At 34.8% G+C, this 24,587-nt stretch overlaps 1 protein-coding gene across 1 annotated transcript in view; it reads right to left on the bottom strand.

Moving 5' to 3' along the window:
- LOC145279643 (nuclear pore complex protein Nup133-like) overlaps positions 1-24,587 on the bottom strand; it is a 116,258-nt gene that overhangs the window by 7,144 nt on the left and 84,527 nt on the right. Inside the window, exons 25-31 of the mRNA XM_080130872.1 lie at positions 24,209-24,321; positions 21,699-21,758; positions 19,945-20,011; positions 17,753-17,814; positions 4,769-4,825; positions 2,825-2,905; positions 99-166 (exon numbers count right to left, since the gene is read on the bottom strand). Coding sequence (XP_079986998.1) covers positions 99-166; positions 2,825-2,905; positions 4,769-4,825; positions 17,753-17,814; positions 19,945-20,011; positions 21,699-21,758; positions 24,209-24,321 — 508 coding nt within the window. The remainder of the gene's footprint in view (positions 1-98; positions 167-2,824; positions 2,906-4,768; positions 4,826-17,752; positions 17,815-19,944; positions 20,012-21,698; positions 21,759-24,208; positions 24,322-24,587) is intronic.

The following is a 24,587-nucleotide window of genomic DNA, read 5'->3' as shown; positions in this document are numbered from 1 at the left end:
TATACAGTGAGTTTGCAGATTAATTTGTTTGCTTCATGTCAAGATTTTTTTTTTTAGTTTTTAATAAAAAAAATAAATAAATGGCAAAAAACACTAACTTGTTTCTTAAAACAGCTTTGCACCAAATATGAAGGAAAAGAGATTGAAGATCTATCTCAGGTTCTTTCTGAAAAAGGAAAGTATGAGAAATATTTTTTAAGAAATATTCATCATAACAATATTCTCCAATCACCTATTGCATATTAAACCCACCTAATAATGATTATTAAGTCCTATAATTTCAATAAAAATACATATCGACTTTGGTATGTGCATAAGACATGTGGAGTTGAAATCAGGACAAATTCATTACTGTACGTATTACTTGTTTTGAATGGACTATTATTCTCATCTTGAGCATCATTTGTGCAACGTTTCATCGATGTAACTTGGAAAAGAAAGAAGAAAAGTTACTGGTTATATATATGGTTTCGTATTTTTGGAGGTTTTTTTTTTGGCCGTGGTTTCATATACAGTAGATCCCCGGGATACGTTGACTCTAAGATATGTTTTTTTTTCAGGTTATGATGTGGAATACAATGTTTTTCTGGACCCTGGTTATGGTATTTGCCTCGCCTTACGATGTTATTTATAATGTCATTTGATTATATACGTGTATTATATACTGTACTGTATTTTGTTACTAATTTTAAATATGTACTGTATACAATTTTACTTAGGTCCGACATACGGCGATTTCACTTTACAATCCCCACACTGGAACAGATTAATGCTATATCTCTGGGTTCTATTGCATGTGAAAAAAATTTTGGTTGATAAGGGAGGTAACTTTGATAAAGTTTGACGGGATTATCTCCCTTTTATCATTGAAATTTCAAGGCAAGGTTGTGCAATTTTTGTTTTTCTTTATAACTAGCGGAGGTACCCGGCGGTGCCTGGGTGTTTGGAGGGTAAAGAACTTCTTAAAAAATCGGACCCCCCCCCCCAAAAGCTAACGAACGTAAAAAAAAAATCGGAAAAACAAATCCCCCCTCCCCCCAAAAAAGGACGGCGTTGCCCGGGTGTTTGGAGGTGTGTATGGAGGGGGGGGGGGGAAGAAAAAATAAGCGAATTAATAACCCTGTTTAAACTTTTTAAAAAAATTTAGAAAAACAAAAAATAAAACAGTGAACAGAGATAAAACTTCTTTAAAACAATCTGATAAACAAAAACCCCAAAAAAGGAAAAAAACAAAACAAAAAAACAGCGAAAAAAAAAAAAAAAATGTTACAAATAACCTCGTTTCAATATTAAATGTTTAAAAATCGAGAAAAAAAAAAGTATATCTGATAACTGGGATTGAACCTGAAGTCTTTAGATTACGACGCTATCACTTAACCCAATCAGCTATAGACGCGTGGATGAAAGTAGGTTGGTTTTTATATCATTTAAAACAAATTCAATGTACAATGTCTTTTGCGCGTATTTACGTATGCGTAAAGCCATCTTGTCATGAAGATGGCATTTTTCAACACCTCCCTGAAGAACTGCAAAAACATAACGTAAACATGACCCCTAATCGGGATATACATGCAAGTGGGAACCGCTTGTGAATTTGATATTCCCTACACAGTTCCTCTTTTGGGAGAAGTCGGTTCAACCCACCTTGGGTTAATACTGCTAGCTACATTAATAACATTATGAGACAACTTCACATGTGCATGCATTTCTTGTATCAACGTAACTTTCATAATTAAACATTGGATTATTTTTATTGACAAGCAATTATAAATTCATCGTAATAAAAAATGCAATCGTATAAAATAAAACAAATTTTTTAAAAATCGTATTTAAGCAAACTAAATTCACCAGAATGCATTACTGTTTCTCCAACCATTTTTTTAACTTTTTCATTAATAGTTAAAAAAATTATTGTGACCCTTCAAAATTTGAAAGGAGTTTTTAAGTTTTTCAACTTGAATAAAAACTCCTTTCTAACTTTAAACTTCTTAACAAAATCTCAATGATTAAAAGATTGCAAGTTTAAAAAGTTATTCATAAATTTTAGAAACAGATTAAAACATTACTTTAACAAAATTAGTTTTAAAACAATTTGATCTAACTAATAATTTAATGACGAATAAATCTATATATTTAAAGTAGTAGCACTTGTGTCTGTACAACTCTCCTACAGCCTACATCACTAGACCGATCATGATCAAACCTAGCATGATGATGGTCCCCCACCTAGGGATGGTGCATACCATTTTTCAAGGTTAAGGTTAAAGGTCATAGCTTATGATATATACTCTCTTACAGCTCACACTACTGGACCAATCATGATCAACTCTTACATGATGGTGGTCTCCGACCTAGAGATGGTGCATACTATTCGTCAAGGTCAAATGTTAAGGTCAGGACTTTGCTAGTATGAATATAAAGAATACAGTAAAAATTAAATTTAACTTTCAAAATATTATTTAAAAACATTAATTTCTGAAATTAAAAAAGGTCGAAAATTTGGTTTACAAAGCAAGAAAATGGCAAAATAGTTTTGTGCTGCTGCAGTCTAACACTAACGTATTCCAAAGTTTTTAGTAAAATTTTAAATTTAAAAATAAAATTGACTTCTTTGTCATGGAAATGGACTAAGATTGTAAGAGTTCATGATTGGAGTACTTCTCTAAAATTTGCACAACTGAAAAAAAAACAAAAAACTTTTTTCTTGATATGATTGCAAAGCAGCATTAAAAATAATACTCAGTTTCTTGATGGAGGCTAAAAATAATACGCAGTTCATGTGCACTTTCAGAAATAAAAAAAATTTGAAAAGAAATCAACTTACTTTTGCTACAAAGGGTAACAAATCTAAGGCCATTTTGAAGTGATATTCTGTTGCATGAATGTTTTCATCATGAATATACAACTGAAAAAAAAAAAAAAATTTTTTTTCTTTAAAATCTCAAATTTGTTAGGTTATATAGCACTAAAGATAATAGAATGAATTTAGCACGAACTGACAGAATTAAGATTGGGTATGAGACAAAATAGTATCTGGTGATGAGGTTCCAATTCAGGAACTTTAGGCCATGTGGAATCTTGTAGGTACCATTCTGGTCTACTCTGTGATTGGTAATATCAGAGTCCCATTTATAGAATCTCCTGGTTATGAACTGAAACAGCATCTGATGTCTATGCATGTTTACATCATGACAAACATTTTAAAATCATCCTTACTAAATGTCTCTACAAATTCTTGGTTTTCACTGAGAAATTCAAAATGGTTCTTGTCCAGAATTTCTCCAATATTAAAAAACAAAAATAAAGAAAAATCTGCATGATGTAAATACTTGTGAAGAAACGATATCATATTCCCAAAATTATGTGAATTTATCAAGTAGTTTTATTTTTAAGAAAATCAAATTTTATGACTAATTGAGGAGTGACCGTCTTGCCTGTTGTTTTGAAAATATTTAAAAAAAAAAAAAAAAAGAAGCTAATTCAAAATTTAAAACACCGGTTTTTGTGATGTCAGGTAAAAGGTCAAGGTCAACTTTTTGACCTCTAAAAAAAAAAAAAAAAAATAAAATAAATAAATATATGATGATTGCAACATCTTGTCAGACGAGTGCCACTCCCTCAGACATTTAAAATCTGTGATTCCAAATGTCTGAGGGAGTATCTATACAAATATGATGTTACAGAGTCTTAGCTTTGTACGACAGCTAAGTCTCTCTCTCGGTCCAAAATGTTCAGATCCAGCAACAAGCAAGAGCAAGATAGCCAGCAACAAATTAAACTGCAGACCAGCTTAATGCGGGTAATGGTCTTCCGCTTTATGGTTTTTAAATTAGAGATTTGCTTCTCCTAGAAAGGTTGCCTTCACCATGGCTTACGGGAGCCCTCTCTACCCCAATACACATATACACACACACAAATATACACGGTGCTAGTTGGCCATTGACCCCCAAAATGGGTTCATTCACCCTTTGGAAGGTCTTGTTTTTAATCCTTCAGGGAGACTAGCCGCCCTCCTCACCAAACAAGTCTGGTGGGGGAACCAGTTTAGTTGCCGGTGACCCGACCATGAGGCAGGTAGTACTGGGTTACATGGTACCAGTAGCATATGACATGACCTGACATATATATATATATACATACACACACACAAATAAAATTGTACATCTATCCAAGTATTTTAGAATGATAAATGAACGAACTCTGTAGGTCAATAAACAACTGAGATATCATCTTTCAAAGTTGGTCACTATTCACATTTTTTGCCATTTTTCTTAAAAAGGTCAAGGTCATATCTCAGGAATCCCTTGATCTTGAGAAGTTTAATAGGTGCCATTCAATTTCTTTCATGGAAATCTATAAGTGTAGCAAATTTGAAAAAAATGTGTTGGACATGGTTTAACCCCTTGTTGATTTGACATGGAATGAGCCATATATATATATATATAAACACACACGTACATACAAAAAACTTGTAGAAATTTTACGATTGCTTTTTGCCTACACTGTAAGTAGGTTTTTAAAATTGGTTAGTCATTGACGGGATGAAAAAAATGATTTTGAAACGATGCATTTCCTTTACCTTCGCAACAGCAGTTAATTTCCACTTATTTGCATATTTCATTGGTGCCCAGATGATCTCTTGTTGTAAAATAGGTATGGAAGATGATAATGTATAAACAAACATTATTATTATTACAACAATTATTAATACATTTATTACAACAACCTTTTTAAAATTTTGTGCCATTATAAACGTTTTCAAACTTACTTCAATCATTTCATGGGGAAGAAGAACTCTCATGTTGTCAGGATCCATTTCCATGCTCTTGAAAAAAAAACATAAAAATTTAAATACACTAGTTGATGTAAGTCAATTTTAAAGAACAAAGAACAGTTCATTATATAGGTAATGAGCAAATCAAGGGAGAGAAGGTTTTTTATTTGGGGCAGAATTGTTTGCTTGGTGATAGAGTTTTATTTTAGTGAGAAGCTTTTGTCCTTGGGAAGCAAGAAGATAATGTATGTTTGGAAGATGTAACACACCAAATTGCATGACCCCCAAGATGTAAAGGCTAGCAAGGAGAACTTGGCATCGTGTTATGGTCACCAGTATCTTTTTGTTATGAAATAAAACTACAACAAGAAAACATCTTGTGTTCCATTCGCATGCTATCCGACTCCGGAAAGATATTCCAGCGTCCATAAATCAGGATGTACCACGGCAAGAAGCAGCAACGAAGAAATAGACTAAAGGTATGTCTATTTATGTGTCTGTCACACACATCTGGAGTTTATTGCTATCACTGATTGGGTATTTTGGCTGGAGTTAGTAGTCCGTTAAAATACTAGCATGTGTAAAACAAACTGCCTCATGCAATGTTTATTGTGTTAAAGAACTGTACCCTGACATCTTAATAGTGAATGCTGTTTGGTTTGGTTTGATTTGGTTTTACGGCATATCAACCTTCTTTTTTTTTTTTTGGTTATTTAATGCCGAATTCAGTTTTTTTGGTTTTTTTTGGAATAGATATTTTAATTTAATCAGTGAGTCAAATCAGACTTTTTGTATCATTAGGTGATGTGCTTCCTTCCTTTTTTTTGGGGGGGTGGGGTGTAAAGTTGGATTGAATTAAAGTTATATTCTTTTATATAGATTTACTTTTTTCAGAAATGTTAGTATTTTGTTCGAGTTTATTTTTTTAAATAGTTCTTTCATATTGTTGACATGGTAATAATTTTGCCGGATATGCACGAGATCGCCACAATCCAAAAGAAAGTGTTTTACTGTAAAAGGTTCTTGGCATGCAAAACATTCTGGAGGGTCTTCTTTTTTTAGCAGGAAGGAGTGGGTTATGTGCGTATGTCCTATGCGAATACGGGACAAAATCACTTCCTCTCTATGTGATCTTCTGGCATCTGGTAATCGTTCTTCTATTGTAGGCTTGATCTTGAAAAGTTTATTATTTGGACAGTTATTCCATCTTTCTTGCCATTTCTTCATAATCAGACTATTTATTTGTTGTTTGTAGTCAGAATGTGGAATTTTTATATTGCTTTTAAGGAGTTTTAAAGCATTTTTGGCAGCTATGTCAGCTTTTTCATTGCCCTGAATTCCAGAATGACTGGGGATCCAGCAGAATTTGATACTTTTGTTTTGTGAGAGAGTGTGTATTTTTTGTAGCAGTTTGATGAGTAGTGGGTTATTTAAATTTTTATTCTTTAAGGATTCAAGTACCGATAGGGAGTCTGAAAAAATTATAAATTTGTTGTGGGTAAGGTCAGTGATGAGATCTAGTGCCATATCTAAGGCTGTGGCTTCGGCACTAAAAATTGAGGCATGGTCTGGTAGTCGCTTCTGTAAGGTAATGTTAGTGGATACGACTCCGCATCCGGTTTTGTTGCTGTCTTTGGACCCATCTGTGTATATGTGCTGATGGTTTGGGTATTTTTCCTGAATGATAAGGAGTTTTTCTTGATAGGTTAGTGGATAGGTTTGATTTTTTGGGAGGTTATTTAATTCAAGGATGATTTCAGGGTATTTTAGTAGCCAGGGTGGAAGGCTTAGTTGGTTGACATTATGGATATTGGTGATTGTGATACCTGCATCTTCTACTAGTGGTTTTGTACGGAGCCCAAAAGGTTTTATAGCTTTTACTTTTTGGTAATATAGATTTTGGTAATTTGGATTGAAGGTACAGTTAGAGGTTGGATTTGTTGGCTGTGATTTTTCTCTATCATAGAGCGAGTAATCTAGTGAGTTTGCAATGCAGTTGTAAGCAGGATTTTCTGGGCAAGAGAGAATTTTGGTCAGGTATTGCAAGGCTAGTTTGTCGCGTCGAATTGATAATGGGGGTTCATTGGCTTCTGCATAGAGACTATCGATGGGGGAAGTTCGGAAGGCTCCCAGCGCAAGTCTGAGGCCCTGATGTTGAACGGTGTCCAATATCTTTATATACGACTTTCTGGTGGCACCGTAAATGAAGCTACCATAGTCTAGTTTCGATCGTACTAGTGACCTATATAACTTTAATAGGGTTTGTCTGTCCGCTCCCCAATCTGTGTGGGCAATGACCCGCATTAGCTGTAGGGTTGTATTACATTTATTTTTAAGATGTTTTATATGAGGGATGAATGTAAGTTTTTTGTCTAGTATTAACCCTAAGAATTTATGTTCATTTACAACAGGAATCGGAATATCATTTAGTTTTAAAAGAGGATCTGGGTGCAGTTTTCTTAGTTGACAAAAGTGCATACATTTTGTTTTGTTAATGGAAAATTTGAAGCCATTCTTAGTTGTCCATTTTTTTATTTTGTCAATGCATTGTTGAAGTTGACGCTCAATTATATGGATATGTCTTGAGCAATATGCAATTAAAAAATCATCAACATATAGAGAGCAATCCACGCCTTGGTTTATGCATCCAACAATACTGTTAATTTTTAGGCTGAATAATGTTACCGACAAAATACTTCCCTGTGGAACTCCCGTTTCCTGTTCTTTGATGTCCGATAGGCATGTTCCTACACGGACATTGAATAGTCTATTATTTATGAAGTTGTTGATGAAGATGGGTAGTCTTCCTTTCACTCCAGCTTCTTTGAGATCTTTTATGATGCCATACCTCCATGTGGTATCGTACGCCTTTTCAAGATCAAAGAAAATAGCAGTCATATGCTTTTTTTGTATAAACGAATTTCTGATGATAGTTTCTAAACGAATTAAATGGTCTGTTGTGCTACGATGTTTTCGGAAGCCACACTGAAAATTAGTTATTATTTTATTTGTTTCCAGAAACCAAATTAACCTGGTGTTGACCATTCTCTCCATGATCTTACACACACAGCTTGTTAAAGCTATGGGGCGATAATTGGAGGGGTCAGATGCATCCTTTCCTGGTTTTGGTATAGGAATGACTGTGGCTTGTTTCCATATGGCTGGAAGATTGCCATTGAGCCAGATGTCATTATAAATAGAAAGTAAATACTTTAATGGTTCATCTGGTAGTTGTTTTAGAAATTCATATGTTATTTTATCGGGTTCCTCAGCCGTGTTGTTGGCTTTTTTTAATGAATCCTTTAGTTCATGGATGGTAAAAGGTTTGTTGTATTCTTCCGCATTATTACTTTTAAAGTTCAGTTTGTTTTTTTCTGATTCCTGTTTAAAGATCTGGAATTTTTTATCGTAATTTTTAGAAGATGAATTATTTGCAATAGTATCTGCAAGCAGGTTTGCCATGTCCTCTTTTTTAGTTATTTTACTATTGTTTACACAGAGGTGGTTGAGAGGGGAACTGGTGTTTTTTCCTGATATTTTCTGAATCATATTCCATACAGTTTTGTCTTTGGTGGTGTTATTGATTTTAGACACAAAATTCTTCCATGATTCCCTTTTGGCTTCGTTTATTGTTCGGCGTGCTTTAGCCCTGCATATTTTAAAGTTGTTTAAATTCTGAGTAGTTGGTTGATTGTTGAATTTTCTTAATGCAGCACATCGTAGCCTGATAGCCTTTTTACAGTCATTATTAAACCAGGGACGATTATACTTGGTTGATGATTTTGTTTTAGGAATACATTCTTCTGCTATTGAGATAATGGTATCTGTAAAGTGAGTGATTGGGTCTTTCTCACATTTTTCAGGTAGGAGTTTGTGTTTGCATAGTAATTTGAATTCATTCCAGTTAGCTTTTTTAAGGTTCCAACGAGGAATTTTTTAGATTATTTCAGGACCAAAATGTTCTAAAGTTATTGGGAAGTGGTCACTTCCACAGGTATCTATATGCACTGTCCAATTGTAATCTATAAAGATACTAGGATCACTTATAGAGAGGTCAATTGCTGAGGACGAATTTGTAGCGGAGTGAATAAAGGTTGGTTTTTTGTTGTTATATATGCATAGATTGTTGTTGTTGATAATATTTTCTATAATGATTCCTTTTCTATCTGTGTTTGAGCATCCCCAACTAACATTATGACTATTAAAATCGCCTAATAATAAGAAGGGGCGAGGGAGTTGGTTGATGCGTTTTTCTATTTCGGTTTCATCTATGGGGTCGTTTGGAGGCAGATAAATGGAGCAAATTGTGACCGTTCTATGTAGGGTGGCTGTGACAGCAATTGCCTGTAAGTTAGTTTGTAGATTTATTTGGCTTTGTGCCGTGTTTTTGTTAATGAGAATGGATATTCCTCCTGAAGCTCTATTTGGGTTATTTGTTGTATAGTTGTATTCAGTAAAACTTTGGAGATTGATATTTTCAGATGGTTTAAAAAAGGTTTCTTGTAAGCATATTATTATGGGACATAGATCGGATATCAGTAGAAGTAATTCATTCCGGTTGGCTTTTATACCTCTGCAATTCCATTGGATTATTTTGTTGGCCATAGTTTAGATTTTATGTATTTGATTTCCCTTTTGTCTTGGGAATAGGGGTGTTTTCTTTTTTATGGGGGTTTAGAAGTTTTGTCTTCTATTTCCATTGTTTCCAAGGAGGTTTTAAATTTATTTTGGTCTGTAGTTCTTGTATTTGAATCATTGGACTGTTTCATGTGCGTTTGAGCACTTGTGAGCTTTTTATCATTGGTAGATTCGGTTTCTGTTTCCATGGCTTCTGGTTCTTTGTGTTCAATTGGTTTGTTAGCTTTTATGCTTGATTTATCTCTGCTTTTAGATGTTGAGCGAGATCGTGGTTTGGTTTTTGTGGGGCTGGTTTTCTTCGAGGAATTTTTCCCATTTATTGTTCTTGTCTGTTCGGATGTTTTTGGAGAATCTTTATTTTTTTGCTTGTTGTTATCTGTTTTTATATTAGAACTCTTGTGGGGGATTAAGGGACTCTCCTTATTGTTGGTATTCTGCTCTTCAGAGTTCTCGATCTCCAATATCTTAAAGCTATTGGAGAGGGGAATTTGTGGGTTTATTTGTAGTTTTTGTTTAGTTAAGTTTGGTTCTGGTTTGTTTTTTGGGATTTGTTTCTGGTCTACTGGGTGTGGCGTTTGGATTTTTGGTTCCAGTGAGTTTTTTTTCATTTCTTCAATTGTATTTATCAATATTTTGATTTGGTTGGTGAGGTCTTGGATTTTAATATCGAGGTTTGTTGTGCAATAATTGTCATTGTGTTTATTTGTGTTGGGAATATTCTTTTTGGTTATTTCGGAATATTTAGCTGTTACTGCCTTTTTCCTTGCTTCTGGGTAGGTGATGTTTAATGAGTGTTTAATTTTAACAATTTCTTTTTCTTTTTCCCAGATTTCACAGTCTTTGGAGTAGGCACTGTGATTTTCTGTACAGTTGGCACATTTATAAGTTTTTTGAGAATTGATATGATTGTCGTTTTCTCCACACCTTCCACAAACTGGCTGGCGTGTACATCGGTCCTGATGATGACCAAACTTTTGACATTTAAAGCAACGCAGTGGGTTGGGGATGTATGGTTCGACTCTTAGTTTCTCAAAGGCTATTTTTATTTCTTGTGGAATTTTTTGTTGGTAAAAGGTTAATATATATGAGTGTGTGTTTATCATTTCTCCATTTTTTTTAATTTGAATTCTTCTGACCTCCGTTACATTTTGTTCTTTTAGATTTGAACGGATTTCGTCAATAGAGCAAAGTGAAAGTTCAGGGCTTTTCACAACTCCTTTGCATATGTTTAGTGTTTTGTGGGGGTATGTTTTTATTTTTATATTGTCAAAATGTTTCCATTTTAAAAGTTCATCTGCCTGTGTTTTGGTAAGAATTTCTATCAAAAGATTACCATTTCTTAATTTTTTCACTAGTTTAGGTTTGACCCTTTCTGATAGTATTTTTTCTATCTTGAAGGGGAGAGTTTGGTTAAAGGCACTTCTCCAATTGACTCCATTACTATAAAGTTTGGATAGTTATCTGATTCCTCATTCGTGTCACTGTCCGAACTGTCTAAAAATCTTTTTTTACTTGGATTTTTATAACTCATATTGGGTTCGTTTTTTTTAATTCATCATCCCTGCTCCCCACCCACCTTGGAGCCCTACTTGGGATGCGCACAGGGGGGAAGCCCATTCGCCCTGGCTACAACAGGGTTACAGGTATGGTATACTTGTACATAATGTAGGCTTCGAGCACTCGTGTACCTTAATTTCTCCCATCCAAGTAAAATATGGGAAAGATCAGAGAAAAACATCCATGTCTAGTCCTTGTTCACTATATACAATTGACCCTCAGCCACCGCTTTCACCACTTGTTTGGGGATCAGTATTGATGGGGAAGTGTTGTGTATTATTTAGATTTGGTGTAGATTGTATGCGTATAAGTGGTGAGCTAGACGTGACCAGCCGATTGATCGGATCGGGCCTCTCCGATCGCCCGTCTGGCCCAGTACGAGGCCAAAGTGGAGTGTTGCAACTGATACCTTTATTTCCCTAGGTATCAGTTGCTCAGCCACCAGGATCCTTTTCGTAGACATTACGGGATGCCACCTACGGCCAACAGGTGGCCCCATTGAGGGACTTTTACTCTCTGCAAGGGGGCAGTCAGTGTATTCTAATGCCCCACTGATGGGGTTGGGAAGTAGGAAAAAAAAAAAAAGGGGGAAGGGGGCTGTTGTTTGTTTTTGTTTTTGCAGAACATAATTAAGTTTTACAAAAGAGAATAGGAAACAAAAACGGAAAATCGATGTAGGTGCATTTCGTCTCAGGAAGCCAATAGACAGCCTGATCTGGTAGCACCAGATTGAATGCTGTGCTGTTGCTTCTTGATTATACATGTAGAAAACATGAATTGATACGACAGCATCTGTTTATTGTATGCATTTAAACGCACACAACGCATTAATATATGGTATATAACATATGCAGTTTATTTATTCTCTCAATGACTATGAACTGCGTACATTATACATACATGTACAAGAAACGCATTGACATAGTATGTAACAATAAACATGTTTCATCCTTGTCTGGAATCGTCAGTGTGGAGATAACTGTGCTACTGATCACATGGTTCAAAACTCCAGATACAAGTCACACTTCAACTTGTATGTTTTAGAATAAGAATGGTATAAGACAGCATTGATATGACCAGTGTGTAACATGTCATTATTTAGTGCTGTAATTGGTTTATTTTAAAATAGCTTTTTTTTTTTTTATTACATTTTCACCCCTAACAAGGCACATTACCACTTTGATGTTGCGGACTACTATTAGGGACACAGGCTACAGGGGTACTAGGTGGGGAGTTGGGCAGCAAGATGTCGGTTCACATTACACTTGAACTTCTGCATGTCAGTACAGTTGGGGAAGCAGGAACCTGGAAGGGAATTCCAAAGTCTAGCGGTTCTGGGGAAGAAACTACTGGAGTAGAAGGCTCTCTTACATCTAGGGATCTCAACTGTGAAGGGGTGGGATTTTGCTGCTTGTCAGGTTTGTTGGGGGTATTTACGTAGAGGGGGTACAAGTGCTTGCAGCTCGTCGGAACATTCACCATTAAAATACTTGTAGAACAGGCAGAGGGATGCTACATTGCGTCGATGGGACAGAGGCTGAAGCTTGGATGATAGTTCAGGACCTATTAGGTTGGCGACTCTCTTTTGAACCTTGTCTAGGAGTGAGAGACTAGTAGCAGATGCACCGGCCTAAATATGGCAACAATACTCCATACATGGGCGAATGGTGGCCTTATAGAGATACAGGATACTTTCAGGTATCAGTAGCTTTCTAGCACGGTAGAGAGAACCTACCTTTTTCGCAGCAGTCCTGGCAATGCTCTCAATGTAATTGTTCCAACTCATGTTTCCTGTAAACGTTAGGCCGAGGAGTTTAAAAGATGTGCCTTCAGATAGAGTCTTTGGCCTTTGCTATGGTGGTAGAGAAGGTTTCTTGTAGTTATTGAAGGAAACAAGTTTAGTCTTGGCAGCATTGAATGTGACCATCCATTTTTGTCCCCATTCCACTACAGTTTCTGCCATTTCTTTAAATGTGTTCATTTGTTTTCCTATAGTGTCTGTTATAGAGCGTGGTGTCATCAGCATATATACTCATCTCGCAGACAATTTTGTCAGGGAGGTCATTTATGAATATTAGGAATAATAGAGGTCCAAGGATAGACTCCTGAGGCACTCCCGCATTTATATCATTGTTTAGATGTACAACCATCGAGGACAACCTCGATTTTTCTCTTATCTAAGAAGGATTTAATTATGTTAAGTATTCTTCCAGTGATACCGTATGATCTAATTTTCCTGAGAAAACCTCCATGCCATACCCTGTCAAAAGCCTTAGATATATCTAGAGCTACCGCTCTACCCTCCCCTGCTTTGTCAAGTGAATGGTATATACGCTCGGAGATTAGTTAGAATGTCTGCTGTGGAACGGGCTTGCCTAAATCCATATTGTTGGTCGGTAGGAAGTTTAGCATCTGTAAGGTGATGGACTAGAGCGTGGTTAATTATGGACTCAAATATTTTTGCTCAAACCTTGTTCATTACCACACACAAATACATTGATAAATAATCATAGAATCAGTTTTTTTGTTTTTTTTTACTTCAGTCAAATTTCTAAAAAAAAATCAAAGGGCCTTGTCCTAGGGGCTAACACTTCATCTTTACATGAGATACATATGTGAATATTCCATTAAATCACCTTTACCTCTCAAACACTGAGGTAGTAAAGAAGCTCAAATGAATCAATTTTTAGATCAATCGTTGAGTTGATGTATTTTGTTGCAACTAAAATTGTCTTGCAAAACTTTGTCAATTAAGCCCTAGTTCAAACCTAGGATTTTATTGGTCTTACATTAGTTGTCTTCATCTCCTTCCTCCTCATTCCCTAACAAAATAGTACTATCAAAATTTGGATACATCAGCAATGTATATATATATATATATATATATATATATATATATATATATATACATATATATATATATATATATATATATACACACACACACACATATATACTGCAAAATTTGGTTGAAAATTCAAAGACTCACGTTTTTGGGGTTTTTTTTTATAACCTTCGTTTATTTCCTGGATTTTTCCATTACACCTGTTTCATTAATGAGTTGGCAATTTTACAATTTATGTTTCCGTAAAAATATCCTGTCCCCACCAACTTCTTCAAATATACCAAATGGTATATTTTTAACATGTTGGACATTGTATTCGGGTAAAAAGATTTCCACAACCATGCTTCCTCACTTCCTCCATCTTTTGGTGTTTTATAAAGATCTTTACATAACACCAAAAGATGGAGGAAGATCTTTACATAAAACCAAAAGATGGAGGAAGTGAGGAAACATGGCTGTGGAAATCTTTTTACCCAAATACGATGTCCAGCATGTTAAAAATATACCATTTGTTGTAAAAATCTAATGGATAAACATCTGAAGAAGTTGGTGGCGACAGGATATTTTTACGGAAACATAAATCGTAAAATTGCCTACTCATTAATGAAACAGCTGTAATGGAAAAATCCAGGAAATAAACAAAGGTTATAAAAAAGAAAACGTGAGTCTTTGAATTTTCAACAAAATTTTGCACTATATATGCTCTGTCCCTATTAAATAGACACATTGAGCTTAACTCAAAATTAACGGTGAATGGTTTTAAAATAACAATATAGACCTGTTAAATGAAAACGGTATACATTGAAAGTAACAACATTTCAAAAACAAACTTAAAATATATATATATATATATATCAAAGGCAAAATATGTGTTTGTGTGTGCATTTTTCTGCATGTCTTGCAAAGGCTTTTTTTGGGGTGATTCTCGGGTTGGTCGCTCATTCTTATAACTTTTTATATGCTACTGAGATGCTAATATCTAAGATTTATGAAACAAATCGGCATTTGTATCTTTAATTTGGGCAACTTTTACGCACAATTTTCGCCATATTTATTGGCCCACATGCATGTCTTTGACTTTTTAGTATAAAAAAGTGAAACTGAAACAAACCTCGGCACTCGTGCAGCCCATCCAGAAAAGCAATGAACACTTTGATCAATGTCGGTGAAAACCGTCACTTCAAACAATTGCTATTCATTTTGCAAATTGGGGAGAAAAAAAATAAAACAAAAAAAAAACTGTCGCGTAGAAATAGTTAACTGTGAGATTTCATTCTATTTGAGCTCAATAAAGTCAAGCACCTGTTTGAACTTATTCACTTTTTAATCACTAAATTTAATGTCTTACATTGCTTCTGTTGCCGTAGCGCAGTTGTATGTTGTCAGCCTATTGGCCTCAAGGCTCCTGGTTCGAGCCTACCTGCTCCCCCCCTTTTTTTTTAACACCTACAAAAGATTTTTTTTTCCATTTTTAAAGTTTTAATATTGAAATTGCTGTTTTTTGTTTTATTTTTTTTTAACAAGTTTAACATCGTCTTTTAATATTTAAATTTCCATTTTGTTCTGCTTTACCCCCCACCCGCACCAAACACACACATATCTAAACACCCAGACAACGCTGAGCACCCCCGAGTGGAATGATTGTCAGTTCAAATGATGATGAATATTATGAAAGGATTGAAAATAATTCATTGTATCAAGTTTAGTAGTTATGGGGATGGTTTATGACAAGTATTTGTTGACATTAGTTGTGAAGATAACTATGCTGTAATCTGTTGGGAGACAGTCCTGTGCCAATGTGTTTTATAGACGAGAAGCCCTTGCAAAGAAGCTTTGTTCAGAAAAATTCCGGCTGATGCACAGTTCATGGAAAAAAGAAAAATCTTTTTTTTTATGTGGTATCAAAAGAAATTCTTGCTGTGAATATTTTACAAAAACAAACCAGATATTGGGAGCTGAATCAAAAAAAAAAAAATTTATAGAAACAAAAAGAATAAAAATGTTTCTTCTGTAAGATGGGAGCTGCAGGAAAGACAAGAGATAATCCTCACTAGATTGTTAAGTTGATTTTGTACTGTGCTAAGAAAAATGCTTCCAGCAGCACCTCCTTCAAATGTGGCAACTTTTCTGGAGTGGTGAAATGATGCAAATATTTTCCTGATGACTTTAGCAACAATGTTGATGTAAGTTTTCTATTTCAGGTTAGAGATCAAAGTTCATTCTGAAGAGCTTTTCAACACAAGAAGCTTCCTTACACAGAGTCATTCATTTCAACTAGGGTAAAACAAGGACTCAAGCACATATGGTAAAAGAAAAGTGGCTTGGTTTTAGAGGTGTTAAAAGTAACAAGTTACTTTTCTTCTCATTGTACCACACTGGAAAATAGAGAATCAGCAAGAACTTGATCATCAATGCTCTTCAATGCGTTGACATAGACTGTTATGTTATCTGCATAAATGTTAACAAATGATCTCAGATTTGGAAGATCATTAATGAAAATCAAGAAGATTAGTCCAAGAATAGATCTTTGAGGTATGCTAGTGTGACATTATCCCTTCTTAAGTGTTAGGCATGAAATAAAAAAAAAACAGAAAAAACTCTAACAAAAAGAAAAACTAAGTTGATTAGCAGAACACAATTATAGGAAATAAAATTAATAGAAAGAAAGACAAGAGGTGAGAAAGTGGTTCAATAAGGAACACAAAGGCCATCTGAAATAGGATTGTTAATCAAGGTGTAGCAGACAAAAGACCGGACATAGAAGTCAATATATTTAGAGTTAGTTTACAGACAGGTGCAAGCGAGTTTCGTGATAGTTTACGGACTTGAGTTGTGCACAGTTTGTAACAGAGCACGTATGAGTACGTGGCAAAATATCAGCAGGAGCTGTAAGATAGCTGGTTTGCCAGGAAAAAAAAAGCACATATACAAATTAAGAAGTGTGCAAAATTAAAAAAAAAAAGGACACCATGTGGTAGGGAGAAGGAAAAGTGGGGTTGAAAAAGATTGTTGTGTAAAGTCAAAGATGAAAAATGTCTGTCTACGGCCGGCGTGTAATGGAGCAGAAAGAGAAACGCACCAGGTGAGACAGACATGTGGCCCCGCAGAGAGACTTTTTAAACTGGTGTCAAGATAGGGAGAAAGAAAGACGGTAGTAAATGACATGTTAAGAAAAAAAAAAAGCCGAGTCGGATTTATTTTATTTTTGTCTGTTTGTTCCTTTTCGACAGTGCCAGATGGTGTGAAGGTCCGAGAGAGGTTTGAACTGTAACAAACACAGTTACAGTGTAACGGTCAGGTTACAAGTTAAGAGCAGGTTGTTAGCGTTTAGAAGGGGTTGTTTTCTGCAATGGTGTCATACATGCATCCCAATATATTTACGGATGTGCTGGAGTTTATGTTTTCTGTATTTTCTTTTATGTTGTTTCTCTTTTAGATTTGTGAATTGTGCGACCCTCAAAGAATAGAATATGAAGGCGACCATGGAAATGGCATTGGGATCGGCGATTATTGTCAAGCAAGGGGGGGGGACATATAGTTGCACACCGGCGTTAATGTTATATGCTTGAGATTTCGATCTGACAATTATTTTTATAGACCAAACAGCGAAAAAAGATCCGAAAATTGTGACGTTATTTTCAGATATTTATGAAGCAACCTTTTGTGTCAGATTCTATCAAAGGCTTTTGATATGCCAAGAGTTCTAAAAATAAAGGCCACATCAAGAGATTCACTGATCCTAATGATATTACAGTTAGCATATCAGCAATTGATCTTACAGGATGAAATCCATATTGCATGTCACAATTTCCTCCAACTGTATCAACAAGCAAAAATTTAAATGTAATGTGAACAAACATCTTTCCTCCCAACTCCCCATCTAGATTGCTGAGGACACATTCTTTGGGTGAAGTTAAAAGTTTATTGCAATTACTTACATTCAAGACTTCGTGAGGAATGAGTTCTTGATGAGTGATAAGTTCTTGCTCTGTGTTGATTTCTAAAATTTAAAGATAATCAAAGATTATTTGTGGGAGATAAAACAAAAGAAAAAACAAAGCAAAGAAAAGAGATAATTTTTTCAGAACAATTTGTATAAAATAATAGTAGGTATAAATGTTGTAGATTATTAGGTAACCCGTGACCTGTTGGGTCGGTATTTGTTATATATCTTCCCAAATTGTGGGGTTCACCATCCTATGTAGTCTAATATTATACTCAGAACAATATAATTGTATAAGTTCATCGGTTGCAGAATTTGAATAAAGGCTCTGTGGCATGGTCCCTGTGAGTAGCTTGGTTCATTTGTTTGCCTGTCTCAAGTGTACAGGAATGTGTGCGTGAAATAAAGAAAGCTTGTATGCAAGTCATTGAGTACTTTTCTTTTGTGACTTTCCTATCCTGGCTCAAAAAGTGCAGAAGGTAGGATGTAGAGAATATGTTCTTAAGGTTCAGTTCTATACTGCTGCCAACTTAAGAATCTTGCTCACAAGGCCTTATAGAAGTTTCTAAGTTTGAATAGGCTTATTACTTTCACATAGATGTGTTACCTTTGGAATTTAAAACAATTTTCATTGGTAGAAAATACTTTGAATTAACACATCCCTGTGACAACTTACTTGCTTTAGGAAAAGTGACGATGTGACCAAATTGAAACAAAGAAAAAGAGAGTAATTTGTTAGAGTCATTTGCTTTTCCGCATTCATTTGAATCACTTTGCGATTCAGTTAACACAAATCAATATATATATATATATATATATATATATATATATATATATACACGTATATATAGGGTGAGGCAGAAATAACTGAGCACTTGTTCTTACACCTTTGTTTTTTTTTTTTCTTTGGGGCATGTTAAAAAATTTAGTCTCTGCTGAAAAGCTGAGAACTAAAAATGTTTTGAATACCTGGTTAGTTTTATATGCATAATTAAAAAAAAACATTATGTAAGACCATTTCGAGTTTAAGAGCGTAAGCTTAAAACTAAAGCTGTGTATGAAAGCAAGGTAAATTTTCTTGAGAACACAAAAACATTTCTTTATATTATCATGAATTTTAATTATAGAATTCAATATACAGGTAACATGTAAATAGACATTCTCAGTTAATTCTAAGCCAAATTTTGATACCAAAATTGTTTAGTTATTCTTGAATTATAAAATAAAAGGCACAGATAGATATAAGAATATATATATATATCCTGTGGGGATCTTTACTTCTTATATATATATAAAAAAGAAGTAAAGATCCCCACAGGATAATCTGTAAAAAGTTGAATATTGAATGTAACAGGAAGTCCTGGGAACATGTTTACCAGAAAGAACAGTTAGAAATAAGTCATACACCATCCACTATGACTATACACTTCCTATGTACCTAAAAACCGGAGCTATTAAACCTGACATACTGATATAAGACAAAAAGGAGAAAGAAGCAACCTTAGAAGTGTTTCTGGGTTAAATAGAATTGAGAGGGAAAAGATAACAAAATACCAAGGCTTTATGTACAGCATGGAAAGAAACTGGAATCTTAGGAAGATTTCCATCTTTCCAGTAATTATAGATACAACCGAACTCATGAAAAAGAATTTCAAAATACGACCTTGCAAATATATATGGTGAACTAAGTGCAAGAGAGATCCAAACAACTGCACTTAAAAGAATGGTTAAAATCTTAAGATCTCTCGGTTGGAATGTATGAGATAGTGTGTGAATGTCTGGTATCTGGTAAGATATCCCATTGCAAGCTAAAACAAAATAAGAAAATTGAATAAATAAATATATATATATATATATATATATATATATATATATATATATAGAGAGAGAGAGAGAGAGAGAGAGAGACAGACAGACAGACAGATAAATATACACAGAGAGCGAGAAAGCGACTAGAAGTAGAAAGAGAAATAGATAGACCTATAGCTATAGATAGTTTAAATAGAGATAATTGTTAACTAGTTGACGGACGTTTCTTGGATTAAACTCTTCGTATTATCGCTTGTAATGACCAATTCAGATTTAAACAACTACTTTTTTTGCTTTAATAGTTCTCCACTCAGATTAGAAACTAATACACTCTTTTAAGATTTAATGACAAAAAGAACTAAGATCAAATTTAATTACCTGGAAGTCGATCTTCTGTGTCTTGTCCCATGGAAAGTAAGCAAAGCTTGGCCATTGCCAATACAGTCTAGAAAGAAAGACAAAATACAAAACTAATCAGTTGTTTTATAGGAAAATTGAATTGAATGCATTCAGAAATAACTAGCAGGGTTACTTTGCATTGCCTGGGGCAAAAGTGTGACATATTTCTATAAAAACTTATCTCTTTCTTTTTCCCATTTTCTCTTCCCTCTCCCAATCCCCTTTTACTCCCTCACCCAGTTCATTCACTTCTAGTTGGACACACACACACACACAAACTCTCCTTTAAAGCCGATTTTGAACTCAGTCAAGGCAGGATAGGTGCTCTAAGCAGCTCGTAATCAGATGTGGCAACAGTATTCCATCCTAGGATGTACTTGGCTCTTATACAGATAGAGGATTGCATCGACAGTGAGATATCTACTGGAGTGGTAGAATGAGCCAACCATTTTTTTCCAACAACTTTGGCAACAGATTTGAATGTATGTGTTCCATTTCAGATCAGGAGTGAAGGTCAGTCCCAGAAGGTTGTCAAAACAGTGCTTCTTCAGGATGAGAGCCATTCATTTCAATTGGGGCCAAAAGGGGATCAAAGCGTTGATGATGGAAAGAGAAAAACTTGATTTTAGATGCATTCAAATTAACCAACCACTTTTTTCACCATTACACCATGTGCTCAAGGTCATCTTTGTGACATAATCAGCGGTATGCCCTCACTATGATGTATATCATGATGCTCAGTTTTGTACCTTTAGCTTTTATCCTTTAATCATTTATAAATTTGACTCTTAAAAACAAATTACTCAAAACTAATTGACAACAAAAACAAAAAATCAAACTAAAATGCAAACAGGGCAGTAAAATAATGTATAAAAGTGTATCTGCTGATCTTAAATTTTTTTTTTTTTTTTTGCAAAGGAGTCACCACTTATCAAGGCCCAGAGGCCACTCGAGGATAAGGGTTAATGAGTGTACAGTGGGACAATATCGTAGTAATCTTTAGTAGTGGAAATTTGGATTACTTAAGGGGATGGCTAATCAAGAACTTGTTTACGTTGGATTTGAAGACGACCAAATTGTAGTCAGCTGGAAAGCAAGAAAGTGGAAGAGAGTTCCACAGGCGGGCAGTTCTAAGAAAGAAGCTTTGTTCATGGAATCTACATTTAGGTTTAGGCACAGATAAAGAGTGTGGGAAATTATTGATAGTAGATGAGCATTTTTCATGAAAGTCAAGCAAGGGGGGACCATAGATTGGAGCTCAGATGAGCAGTTGCCATAAAAATAACGATAAAGCAGAGACAGGCTCACAACAGCTCTTCTGTGGGAAAGAGGTTGTAAGGAAGAGAAAAGGGCATCCCCCACTAGGCTACAAAGTTTATTTTGAACTGTCAAGGCAGGATGAGCTGTTTCTAGCAATTCCTGCCCAGATATGACAACAATACTCCATTCTTGGACATACTTGGCTCTTATACAGACTCCATACTTAATAAGAAAATCTCTGATGTCGGTAATAAGAGAAATGTATCACCAGTGAATGTAATTGATGAAATCAGTAACGAATGTAATCAAAGGATTGATAGCCATGAATGTGATTGCAAATTGCCAATGCATAGGATTCAAGTTACATTCAAATTAAGAAAAATAATTGAAGGAATTGAATTGAAATGAAAGTAGTTTTAAAATTGTTAAAACTTAGTAAATCCAGTTTCGATATTAGAAGTTGTGAAACTTACTTTTTTTCTTGATACAAATTTCTTTTCTTCCAGAGCCAAGGATAATAAGGTTTCATAAGCCTAAAAAAAATAAAAGGAAATAATTGTAAAAAACAATAATTTCAAAATAATATCATATTACTTCCATCTTGATTTCACATAAAAATTTAATTTTTTTCAATTACATTTTATTTTTAATTTGTTGTTCTTAAATTATGAGCTGTAAATAGTGAAACAGTACTGTTTGTGGATGACGATTTTTACTCTCTTTATGGTAGGCATTACTTATTAGGTAAAAACAAATTCTCTCAGACCTGCTGAAAAGATATTTACATTTGCTGACATTTAAATTTCGCTCACATTGGACGGGTGCTGAATGATAGTGCAGAGGTAGACAGTTTAGCTTTGATCCTGGCTAGATGCACTTTCTTGTTTAGCTGCACTGATGAGCTGTAGATGTGTGTGTATATGTATATATATAAGCCCCCCTTCTTTATAGAGCACACTCTTTCACCTACTGCCTAATTGTTTTTTGTTTGTTTGTTTGTAAATAAGCAAGCAGGTTGAGCACTGGAAAAGTGGTGGACAAGTGTTCATATAAACGGACATTTGATGAGGTTGCTTATGGGTACCGATCTCATGAATTAGAGGTTAGAACTATCAACTAGATGGTTGTAGGTTCAATCCCTGGCTAGGGATGGGTGCTGATCTACCCGCACTGATGAGCTGTGATACAATAAAATAGTCTGTATGTAGACGACATTATATATATATATATATATATATATATATATATCAGGGATGTGAGTGGTGTAAGCATGCACTAAGCTGCATGTGAATAGTAGATATGCTATGGGTGCGAGATGTTCAGCCAGTGGAGGGGAGAGCACAGAAGAAATTGGTTTGGTTTGGTTGTTTTATGGCATATCAACCCTTTTCGAGTTATTTAATGCTGAAGCCAATTATTTTGGAAATAGTATTCATGTTGCATCCAGTTATTTTGTAGAAGGTTTTTATTCTTCAAGCTCTTTGTATCTGCAATCGTTAGTTTGTAGTGTTTGGTTTGGTTGTTTTATAGTGGATTTTATCATTTTTATTCCCTTCCCTGCAGAATACAAATGAGTTTTGCAATGGGAGAGGGAAAAAGGTTATAGTATTAATGCTTGATACATTTTAAGTTAGGAAACCAGTCAGGAAGTGAGGGAGATAGAAAGAGAAAAGGGAAATGTAAAGGGGGGGGATGTTTTTGTTTTTGCAGAACATAACTTTTACAAAAGTAAGTAGAAAAACAAAAAAGCATTTCGTCTCAGGAAGCCAATATTTTCAGACAGCCTGATCTGGTAGCATCAGAAGAAATTGAAATATCTGATTGTGAGTAGGCCATACAGAGATTGGTTTGGTTTGGTTGTTTTACGGCATATCAACCCTTTTCGGGTTATTTAATGCCGAATCCAAAGATTTTGAAGAAAATTTTTTAATAGAATATATTTGTTGTTTCCAAGTCGGTTTCTATTCAACCCATAGTTGGGACCCTAACAGGTACTACCACTTCGGGTCAGAGTGGATCTAGGAGCAATGGCAATTAAAGGGTGGCTCCAAACTCCCCAAAGCCTGCAAACTGGGGCCTCACCATTGGATATAGTTTAAGGTCATATCCAGGACCTATACAGAGATTGATTTTTGCTTGAAATAAATCTCATTAAACAGAAAATCATGCTGAGACCAACTAAATTTTACAGTTCTAATATTATATTTCAATTTCTTGTACATAAAATACGTTACAATTCAATTTTGAGTTCTCTAACTTTATATATATATATTATTCCTTAATTGGAATTCATTTTCATTTTTTGAGATGAGCATTATATATATATATTAATTTTATTAATTTATTTTTATTTCGGACTATTAGTCTCATCTTTATTAGTTGTTGTTTTTCATCTTTTATTGGTTTGTTTATTCACAACGTTTCGGCCAACGTCAGGCCTTCGTCAGGTGGTAACCGCGATGGATAGGAACTTCGAATCTCCTAACTGCATTCTCAGCCATCACTGCCATCCGTAGTTGTTGTCGTCTCACCACATTTTGGCCAAGTAAACCTCTGGCACGCTTTGACAAATTTCATTGCTTAATCTTGTGTTTTGATAAAGATATAACATTTTTATTGAAACAGTGGTGTAAACGGAACCTTGTATTTAATCCATCAGGGTAGCATGTTCTCATTCCATCAGCCATGACCAGACAGAAGTCCTAAATGATTCACAATTGTATTTTAATGTCATTTGTATGAAGAATTGAAGCTTCAAGAAGAGTGTAACTGAATTTTACCAAGTACTTTATGCATTACGTCACAGGTCTTTGTGGATACATCCGAAGAATGTTGGAGGTTACATTGACTGAAACATTGTGCAAATAAAATTCAAGATGAGAACAGTAGTATGAATAACCCAAATAAATACAATTTATTATCAGCGTCGTCATAGATATGGATGTCTTAATGAACGAATGCAAAATGGATTCCTGATACTCACGGAAAAGTAATCTTCAGATTCAATGTCTCTCAACCAACTGAGGGATTTACATTTGCTTAAAACAAGACTCAGCTCCATGGTTAAAGGCATCGTCAGTAGCTTGCCTCTTTTACCTTGAAAAATAAATAAAAAACAGATAAACTCAGATATGTCAGGTGCATTGCTATTTGGGTCTGACTTGAATAAAATCTACAAGATAACTTTTATATACTTAATATATTAAAAAGCAAGACATGGAAAATCAGAACAAATAATTATTTTTATCAATAGACATCAGTTAATGGATCAGTTTCATAGCAAGCAAATACACAGCAACTGAATCAATTAGTTAAATATTGATATGTCCGCAAAAGGAATACATGGGCTTGGCTACAGTATT

Source organism: Euprymna scolopes, chromosome 7 (genome assembly GCF_053919585.1).
Source record: "Euprymna scolopes isolate OS-2025 chromosome 7, ASM5391958v1, whole genome shotgun sequence".
NCBI classification, from domain to species: domain Eukaryota; kingdom Metazoa; phylum Mollusca; class Cephalopoda; order Sepiida; family Sepiolidae; genus Euprymna; species Euprymna scolopes.
The sequence above is the reverse complement of the archived record's forward strand: the minus strand, read 5'-3'. Positions and strand labels throughout refer to the sequence as shown.